At 57.2% G+C, this 9,214-nt stretch overlaps 2 protein-coding genes across 3 annotated transcripts; one reads left to right on the forward strand and one right to left on the reverse strand.

Moving 5' to 3' along the window:
* Positions 1-141: 141 nt before the first annotated feature.
* Positions 142-4,806, forward strand: FIBP (FGF1 intracellular binding protein). Of its 2 annotated transcripts, none has more exons than XM_002821498.6 (10): positions 142-372; positions 574-772; positions 980-1,106; positions 2,289-2,389; positions 3,053-3,186; positions 3,539-3,647; positions 3,728-3,791; positions 4,071-4,157; positions 4,238-4,335; positions 4,684-4,806. In XM_002821498.6, the coding sequence occupies exons 1-10, from the start codon at positions 288-290 to the stop codon at positions 4,751-4,753; spliced, it is 1,074 nt and encodes a 357-aa protein (XP_002821544.1). In that variant the 5' UTR covers positions 142-287; the 3' UTR covers positions 4,754-4,806. The 2 variants fall into 2 exon arrangements, with proteins under 2 accessions (XP_002821544.1, XP_002821543.1); XM_002821497.5 differs by having other exon boundaries at positions 162-372; positions 3,053-3,207.
* A 171-nt stretch (positions 4,807-4,977) lies between these two features.
* CTSW (cathepsin W) lies at positions 4,978-8,891 on the reverse strand. The gene is made up of 10 exons (XM_002821499.4): positions 8,787-8,891; positions 8,442-8,526; positions 7,205-7,318; positions 6,398-6,552; positions 6,202-6,298; positions 6,039-6,119; positions 5,824-5,949; positions 5,593-5,657; positions 5,302-5,511; positions 4,978-5,218 (listed from the first exon to the last, which is right to left on the reverse strand). The coding sequence occupies exons 1-10, from the start codon at positions 8,871-8,873 to the stop codon at positions 5,108-5,110; spliced, it is 1,131 nt and encodes a 376-aa protein (XP_002821545.1). The 5' UTR covers positions 8,874-8,891; the 3' UTR covers positions 4,978-5,107.
* Positions 8,892-9,214: the final 323 nt, after the last annotated feature.

The following is a 9,214-nucleotide window of genomic DNA, read 5'->3' on the forward strand; positions in this document are numbered from 1 at the left end:
CCCTTCGTGCTCCTGCAGACGGCCGGGGAGGGAGACAGGACGCAGGAGCCCGGGACTCCCCCTCCCGGCGGGAGGAAGCGGTGCTTCTCCGTGCAGGCCTCCGCCTCTCTTCCCTCGCCGCTCCCGCCCCGTCCCCGCCCCGACTGGCTGTGTCCCGGAAGTGGTCATAAGCTGGGTCTCGATGCCGGGAGCGGAATCTCGGCGCTCCCGGAAGTGGCCCGGCGGCTGTGCGCCAGTCCCGAGCAGTGCTCGCTCCTGCTCGGGGCGCTGCGGCCCCGGGCGTCGCCATGACCAGCGAGCTGGACATCTTCGTGGGGAACACGACACTTATCGACGAGGACGTGTATCGCCTCTGGCTCGATGGTTACTCGGGTCCGTGAGGGGCATGTGGGGAAGCCAGTCGGCGGAGCGGTTGTGTTGAATGGGAGAGGGGGCGGGGCTAGGACTTGGGCATCCTTTAGGGAAGTGGGCGAGCGCCTGGGAATAAGAGGTGTTATAGGGGTCGGGGATGGAATCCCTTAACGGCCTCTGGCGTCGGCGGGGCGGGGCCTGATGCTAGCGTCCACTTTCCAGTGACCGACGCGGTGGCCCTGCGGGTGCGCTCGGGAATCCTGGAGCAGACGGGCGCCACGGCAGCGGTGCTGCAGAGCGACACCATGGACCATTACCGCACCTTCCACATGCTCGAGCGGCTGCTGCACGCGCCGCCCAAGCTACTGCACCAGCTCATCTTCCAGATTCCGCCCTCCCGGCAGGCACTACTCATCGAGAGGTGCTCACCCTGTGGGATGGTGGAGACATCAACCAGTCTGACTGTATACCCATTTTGCCGGCTGAAACAGGCCCAGGGAGGGATGGGACTTACCCAGCCATCAGAAAGTTGACAGTAGAAGGGGTCAGACCCAGGCCCTGCCAGGCCCCGCCAGACCCCCTTTCCTCTCTTTTATGGAGGGTCAGTGGTGTTCTCTGACTCCACAAGGTACTATGCCTTTGATGAGGCCTTTGTTCGGGAGGTGCTGGGCAAGAAGCTGTCCAAAGGCACCAAGAAAGACCTGGATGACATCAGCACCAAAACAGGCATCACCCTCAAGAGCTGCCGGAGACAGGTAGGCACTGCACCCACACGGACACAGCATCCCATCTACACTTCACTCCCTCCCTTTGGCCACTGGTCCAGCTCCAGCCTCTGATTGTGGCAGCAGCTTCATACCTAGTCTTCTCCTCCCTTCCCCTTTCCCCTCCTTTTTTTTTTTTTTTTTTTTTCCAAGATGGAGTCTTGCTCTGTGGCCCAGGCTGGAGTGCAGTGGCGTGACCTTGGCTCACTGCAACCTCCGCCTCCTGGGTTCAGGTGATTCTTGTGCCTCAGCCTCTGCAGTAGCTGAGATTACAGACGCCCGCCCCCACACCCGGCTAATTTTTGTATTGTTAGTAGAGACAGGGTTTCACCATGTTGGCCGGGCTTGTCTTGAACTCCTGGCCTCAAGTGATCATCCGCCTCGGCCTCCCAAAGTGCTGAGATTACAGGCGTGAGCCACCGTGCCTGGCTCCTTGTTGTGCCTTCCAAGCTATCCTGTACCGTATGGCCAGAGTGACCTTTCAGAATGACCTGAAAGTTTATCAGACCCCTGATAAACTTTCATTGGCTCCCACTGCCTCCTGGGTAGCAGCTGCACTCCTTGGCTTTGACCTATGGGCTGTCCTGTGATCTCATCCCTGCAGACCTCTCTAGGCTTACGTTTCTCCAGCCCCAGGCTTTCCTTTACTCATGTTGCTTCTACCTGGAGGGTACTGTTCTTGGCAATATCTACCCCTTGAAATCCAAGACAGGAGGTGAGATGCCACCTTCTCCACAAGCCTTTTTGGTACGCCAGGAAGAAGTAACCCTTCTGGGTCTTTGATGCCTTTCTTTTGTATCTCCTGTGCGCTTTCTGTTTATAGCTTAGCATTTGTTTTTTATTTTTTAGTTCCTAGGGCTTAGCCAGGAAAGTCTCTTCCAACTCAAACTTGTGAAGATCTGGAGAGCATGGTGCTAAAATGGGGTTGGATTTAGAGATAAGATTGAGTAAACATTTATCCAAGGCAAGATACGGCAGGAGCTGCTAAGCATTTGAGTTGATAACAAGTGCTAATAACTAATGGTTGGTTGAAGGAATAAAAAATGCTAAATCAGCATCTGCTGACTGGATAGGTGGATGGGGAAGGGAGAGATGTTCAGTAAGTGGTTTATTGGGTGAACGACACAGTGGACACTCTGACCAGTCCTCTCTTCTACCCTAACTGCCCTGCAGTTTGACAACTTTAAGCGGGTCTTCAAGGTGGTAGAGGAAATGCGGGGCTCCCTGGTGGACAATATTCAGCAACACTTCCTCCTCTCTGACCGGTTGGCCAGGTGAGGAGCTAGCCACCTCCCCATCCCACACACTACTTCCTGGGCCCTGAGGCTCGTCCACCTTCCCTACCCCAAACCTTCTGACCTCCTGACTATGCTGGGGGAATGATTATCCCACTTTTGGCCTGTACTTTTTTTTTTTTTTTTTTTTTTTATCAGACGGAGTTTCACTCTTGTTGCCCAGGCTGGAATGCAATGGTGCAATCTCGGCTCACTGCAACCTCTGCCTCCTGGTTCAAGCAATTCTCCTGCCTCAGCCTCCCGAGTAGCTGGGATTACAGGCTTGAGCCACCACACCCAGCTTGGTCTGTACTTTGGACCAGACTGACCTGCATTCAAAGCACAGTCCAGCAATTTCCAGTTGGGCTGTTGAGAGGTGCCATATGTAAAGCCCATGGCGCAGCCCTGGCACTTAGGAAGTGTTCAGTAAATAGTAACTGTTACCCTTATGGTCTCCCACTGTATCCACTAGTAAACTTGGGCTGGAACCTTCTCTTCGCACAGATGGGGAAGGGGGCATAGAGAAGTGACTTGAGACACGTCACACAGTGACTTAAGGCAGAGAGAGGCCAGAACTCGGACACCCAGCTGAGGTTGCAGGTGGGAGCTGCTTCCTAAGAAGGAATTTCAAGCCCTAAGAGGACCCTCCTCTCTTCTGTGCAGGGACTATGCAGCCATCGTCTTCTTTGCTAACAACCGCTTTGAGACAGGGAAGAAAAAACTGCAGTATCTGAGCTTCGGTGACTTTGCCTTCTGCGCTGAGCTCATGATCCAAAACTGGACCCTTGGAGCCGTCGGTGAGGCCCCCACTGACCCAGGTGCCTGGACGCCTCCCCATCCTCAGGACCTGATTCCCCACCAGTAGTTTCTCCCACAGGCCCCCAGTTCCTGGCATCTGCTCCTATTCACGGCCCCCACCCAGCCCACCCAGGCTCCCCCTGCCCATAGACTGTTTTCCCCACACACACCTTGTCTGCAGACAAAGGGCCCATTGCCTCTCTGTGGCCCGGGGCATGTCACTCCATGTCTCTGACACTCCATTTCCTCTTCTGTCCCCAGGGGGGAAATGAGGTGGTGGGTGAGGAAAGGCTTAGGCTATCACAGGAGGGGTTTTTATCACCCACCCCAACCCCCTTCATGGCCTCACAGACTCACAGATGGATGACATGGACATGGACTTAGACAAGGAATTTCTCCAGGACTTGAAGGAGCTCAAGGTGCTAGTGGCTGACAAGGACCTTCTGGACCTGCACAAGAGGTGACCTTGTAGAGGGGCCATGGGGCGGGGCCTGTAGTAGGGGCCCAGGTGGCTATAGGCATGACCCTGTCTCTCTGCAGCCTGGTGTGCACTGCTCTCCGGGGAAAGCTGGGCGTCTTCTCTGAGATGGAAGCCAACTTCAAGGTCTGTGGTCCCATCCAGCCTCTGACCCTTGGCATCTTCAGCCTCCAGTTCGCCACCCCTACCGGGCAGCTCTGCCCCTGCCAGGGATTGGCCGGCAGGTGGTGCTGCTGCTCCCTCTGGTGGCCGCTGACGGGAGCAGCTCATAAACAATGGGGACTTGGGTTGATGGAGGGAGGTGGATAGATCTGGGGAGGGGCCTGCTTCTCCTCCCCCAGCTTCTGTGCTCAGCTCCCAACTTCTGGGGCAGAAAGCAGAACTCCCAGGATCCCTGCCCCACAGAACCTGTCCCGGGGGCTGGTGAACGTGGCCGCCAAGCTGACCCACAATAAAGATGTCAGAGACCTGTTTGTGGACCTCGTGGAGAAGGTGAGCTGTCGTGCTCTCTGACGCCCAACCTGGTCTGCCCCTGGCCTATACAAGCGCTAAGTATTCTCTTGGGCCCGCAGTTTGTGGAACCCTGCCGCTCCGACCACTGGCCACTCAGCGACGTGCGGTTCTTCCTGAATCAGTATTCAGTGTCTGTCCACTCCCTCGATGGCTTCCGGTGAGCAGCCCTGTCCTCCTGTCCAGCTTGGCCTTGCCCCAGCCTGCCACCTGCCAGGACCTCGCCTCCTGCAGACTCAAGGTTCCCCATTCTGCTACCCTAGGGGTGAGACCAAAGTCTCTGGACCAAAGCTCTGGCTCTCCCTCTTAGAAGCTGTGTGATTTGGGGCAGGTTTCTTAACCTCTCCATGCCTCAGTCTCCTCATATACAAACTGGGGTTCATCATGAGAAGAATTGTAAGAATTTTCTAAGGGCGAAATGAATGAAGGTGTAGAAAGCACTCAGGGCAGGGCCTCCATCACGGTGAGTGTTGTGAAAACTCAGCTGTCACTGTTCCTGTTCTTGCAGACACCAGGCCCTCTGGGACCGCTACATGGGCACCCTCCGTGGCTGCCTCCTGCGCCTGTATCATGACTGAGGACCCTCCCAACGCTCCGCCCACACTGACAATAAAGTTGCTCTGAGTTTGGAGACTGGTCCTGCTCCGGGGAGCAAGTGGGGGGCGTGCAGATGTGCCTGTGTCTGTCTCTGAGCACCTGGTGTCCGTGTACAAGGATGGATGTGTACAGTGGCCCCTTGGGAACTGGGACATATCTCAGGGAATGGTGTCTGTGCTCGGCCCATCCACCAGAAGAGTCCGCTCACAAGCCAGAGGTCTTGTCTTGGTTTATTCAGGCTGTATTGAGATTGGGAGGATGGGCAAAAACCTGGGGGTGGGGCTGGCAAGGAGGCAGTTGGCCTAACAGAACAGAGCTAAGGGGGCCAGGTGGGTTCAGGGAGGGCAGGAGACTCGGGGCTTCATATCCGGTTTCTGCACACGGGCAGTGAGCGGGAACTTGGTGATGCCACAGGTATTGCTCCCTCGGTGCAGCCGGAAATAGCCCTAGGAGGTTAGGGGACATAGGGGCGGGAAGGTGGGAAGAGGCCTGTTCTGCCTTGCCCCCTCCCCCAATAGATCACACTCACCTTCTCTCCCCATTGGGCCCCCCAGGAGTTCTTGAGGATCCAGTATGGGGTGGGGTGTGGAGGCTGAGGCTGAGACTGGGATAAGACTGTCTCTGCCCATATCCCCTCCTCTGACTTGACGTTGCCAAAACCCACCAGCAGGACAGAGTGGTCCACAAGCTGGGGGTCACAGGTGGTGGGTGTGGCCTTGATCACACCTTTCCGGTATAGCTGCAGGGGGTGGGGGCCGAGGGGCTAAGTGTGGGGCCAAGTCTCCGGTATGCCCCTCCTGTATCAGCTCCCCCATCTCACCTGAAGGAGCTTCATGTTGATGGTCACGGTGATGGGGCCATAAGTGGCCAGGTACTGGGCAATTCCTGGGGACGGGAGCATCATCAGACCCTTGGCATGTGGGTGTGTGGGTCTCTCTCGCTCCTTCGCTCCCCCGACCCCCTCTTGTCTTCTAGCCCAGTAGCCCAGCGTGTCTGCCTCTGCCCCGGTGTCTGTCCCTGCCATCCGCCCGTGTCCCTGCCCTGCCCGCACTGTGCTCGTTGTTCTGCAGCATGATGAAGTCCTGGATCCAGGCCACCTTCTGGTACTTCTTGGGGTGGCACCTGTGGGCTCTGACTTTGCCCTGGAATGGGTAGTCCTTTTCACTGGCCAGGCCGCCTGCAGATAAGCAAGACAAGGGAGGAGGCTCCACTCCTCCCCACCCTGTCCCCCTGCAGATGTCCAGAGTGGTGGGGCAGTGCACTCACTGTTGTTGAGGACAGTTATGAATGCGTCCCAGACGAAGCCACCATGGCAGCCATCCCCACAGCGGCCACAGTCCAGCAGTTCTGGTGCAAGAAGGGACATTGTGGGTGACCAGGCCCCTAGGCCTCCCTCCCCTGTCACATGCGCACCCTCTCCCAACCCTACCCTGCACGGAGACGTCCACGAAATCCCAGAAATTGATGCGCCACAGCGTCTCTATGTTGCCTGCCGCTGCCATGGCCCAGCAGCAGTTGCAGTTTTTCTGGAGGGCGAGAGGGTGGGGCGGGGCTAGGTGTTCGGCCATGCCCCTCTCCCTCCCACCACTTAGCTGAATTCGAGCGAGCTGGGTAGGGGCAGATACCTGGTCCTTGATGGGTGAGATGGCGCCGGCCACCTTCCGCCAGTCACAGGTGAAAGGTACTGACTCCTCCAGCTCTTCAGACCTTATTTCTCTGCCCATGCTGGGGACCCCTCCAGCTGCCCTCCGATAGCCATAGAGCTGACCAAACTCCTCCTCTGGGGAACAGACAGGGCCACTGAGGTCTCCGTTTTGACCCTTCTCCCTGTTCTGCCTCTCCCACTCCAGCTGTTGGTCCCATAATTCCCTGAGGGGCAAAAAGGCAAGGATAGGCCTGGCGTGGTGGCTCACGCCTATAATCCCAGCACTTTGGGAGGCCAAGGTGGGTGGATCACTTGAGGTCAGGAGTCCGAGACCCCATCTCCACAAAAAGTAGAAAAATTAGCTGGGTGTGGTTGTGCTGGCTTGTAGTCCCAACTACTTAGAAGGCTGAGAAGTCGGGGGAATTGCTTGAGTCTAGGAGGTGGAGGCTGAGTGAGCTGTGATTGCACTATTGTACTGCAGCCTGGACAACAGAGCAAGACTCTCTCAAAAAGGCAAGGGTGCCAAGCCTAGAGAGGCTGGGCTCCCTGCTGGGTGCTTCCCTGCAGCTGCTGCGCTGGCCCCTAGGCTGGGCTAGGACACAGGACTGCAGAGATTCTGCCCCTGCACTGGGTGATTTGATACCAGCACCCAAGCCCCTGGTCCTCAGGGAAACGAATTTCCTTCCCTGGGAAGTGAAAATTGAAGGTCCGCTTGGTTCAGCTGCCAATGTCCCTGGGGAGACCGCTTCCGCAACCACCACCTACGAGCCAGAAAGGTTAATGGTACCTGTGAGGTCACTGAATGGAGTCACCCCAAACTCAGCTGTGCCCAAGTCCTCCTCCTGCAGCCTCTGAGCCTGGGCCAGGTTGTTAGCAAAGATGTCCAAGCGGTGAGCGTGCTCTGGACCAAGAGGGAGTTGTCCTAGGCTGACTCCCAAGCCCTTAGGGGCAGGAAGTAGCCGCTGGCTGGGCACCCTTCCACCCACACCCACCCAGTTGAGCACTGGCTCCTTTCCTGTAGCCCCCACAAGGCCCCACTGCAGATACCCAGGCCCAGGAAGTGGTTACCCAGCCCACCGAGGGTTGGGTTTTCCCCAGAGGCAGCCAGAGGACCATCTCTGGCCACCCTAGGTGGGAAGCCAGGCAAGGGGTCTGGTGGCGGTGACTCAAGGAAAGGATGTGTGGCTGGAGACCAGCTTCCTGTGAGGCCACCTTCTTTACACCTCTGACCACAGGAGGAGAGCTGGAACATGGCAGGGAGAGGAGACGACAGGGCACGGGCAGCCTGGGCTAAAAGGCACACACAGATCACCCCCCTAGAGAGATCAGCACAGCGAGAGGGCAGGGGCAGGGGTTAGATCATGAGCTACAGAAGAAGTCCCCAACGTGGGGAGAAAATGGGTGTCCTTGGGTGTTTGCTGAATGAGCAAATGACTAGGTGGTGGCCCCCTGCCCACTGCCTAGAATCGCAGGGAACTGGCTGTGGAGCCAGGGGATCACGTAGGCCTAGGGCAGGACCCCACCCCCTGCCACTGCCCTCCAGATCCATAGCAAAGAATGATCCTGGACCCACTCATGCCTTCGGGAAACCAGGGAACACACCCCCAGCCCTGGCCTGTCCTGCTGAGTGGCCTTGGCCATGCCTGTTCCCCACCCTGAGCTTCGATTTTTTCATCTATTACAAAGCGGGATGGCTGGGCTCTGTGGCTTACACCTGTAATCCCAGCCCTTTGGGAGGCCAAGGCAGGCGGATCACCTGAGGTCAGGAGTTCAAGACCAGCCTGGCCAACATGGTAAAACCCGGTCTCTACTAAAAATGTAAAGGTTAGCCAAGTGTGGTGATGCATGCCTGTAATCCCAGCTACTCAGAGGCTGAAGCAGGAGAATCGCTTGAACCCGGGAGGTGGAGGTTGCCGTGAGCCAAGATGACACCATTGCACTCCAGCCTGGTCAACAAGAGTGAAACTCCATCTCAAAAAAAAAAAGTGGGGGCTTGGACTGGAGATGTATGTGCCCTGTGATACCTTCTGGGCTCAAGTAACTCCGGTTGAACTGGATCTGGAACAACTTGAAGGCCTCTTTCAGCTCTAGCGGCTGGGGACCTAGGTCCTGGCAAGGAACCAAGGGTGGAGAGGGGCAGTGGGCAGAGGAATCATTGCTGGGGCCCCACCTTAGCTCCCAGCCATGCAAGGACTGGGCTAGGGGTCAGCCAGTTAGCCTTTTCTGTCTTCCCATGTGCCCTTGGGCACGTCAGCCCCCTCTCCAGCCTCAATGATTCCCTCTGAAAAATGAGAATGACAGGCCAGCTGTTTCTGAAGGGGTGACCCCAGGTGTGGGACTGGCATAGGTAAGGGTTTGGGAGCACTTACCTGGGCCCTAAGGGAGCCTGTGATGCCTTGGGCTAGGCCTGCCACCAACAGGGCCAGGAGGCAGGAGGAGTGGGCAGTCAGGGCCATGCCGGTGCAGTCTGGAGTGGCATGGAGGCAGGAAGCCGTGCAGATCGAGGAGGAGGGTGTGAGGGCGGGGCTGGAGAAACCACGAAGGGGAAGACAGGCTTGGTGGGTGGGTGGGGGGTGGACCCCTAGAACCCACAAGTTGCTCAGGCCTTCAGGCTTTCAGTCCTCTGCCTGTCTGCTCCCCATCCCACCCCTTTTTCTTTCTTTCTTTTTTTTTTTTTTTTCCACCCAAGTTGGAGTGCAGTGGCATGATCTCGGCTAACTGCAACCTCCGCCTCCCGGGTTCAAGCAATTCTCCTGCCTCAGCCTCCCAACTAGCTGGGACTACAGGCATGCACCAC

Source organism: Pongo abelii, chromosome 9 (genome assembly GCF_028885655.2).
Source record: "Pongo abelii isolate AG06213 chromosome 9, NHGRI_mPonAbe1-v2.0_pri, whole genome shotgun sequence".
Taxonomy (NCBI): Eukaryota; Metazoa; Chordata; class Mammalia; order Primates; family Hominidae; genus Pongo; species Pongo abelii.

Excerpts from the sequence above, each read along its gene's own strand:
- CTSW (XM_002821499.4), bottom strand. The coding sequence starts at position 8,873 with ATGGCCCTGACTGCCCACTCCTCCTGCCTCCTGGCCCTGTTGGTGGCA. Across the intron at positions 7,319-8,441 it reads GAGTTACTTGAGCCCAGAAG|AGCACGCTCACCGCTTGGAC; the intron begins GTATCACAGGGC and ends CTCTTGGTCCAG. Across the intron at positions 5,658-5,823 it reads GCTGCAGAACAACGAGCACA|GAATTGCCCAGTACCTGGCC; the intron begins GTGCGGGCAGGG and ends TCCCGTCCCCAG.
- FIBP (XM_002821497.5), top strand. The coding sequence starts at position 288 with ATGACCAGCGAGCTGGACATCTTCGTGGGGAACACGACACTTATCGAC. Across the intron at positions 3,648-3,727 it reads CTTCTGGACCTGCACAAGAG|CCTGGTGTGCACTGCTCTCC; the intron begins GTGACCTTGTAG and ends GTCTCTCTGCAG. Across the intron at positions 4,336-4,683 it reads CACTCCCTCGATGGCTTCCG|ACACCAGGCCCTCTGGGACC; the intron begins GTGAGCAGCCCT and ends CTGTTCTTGCAG.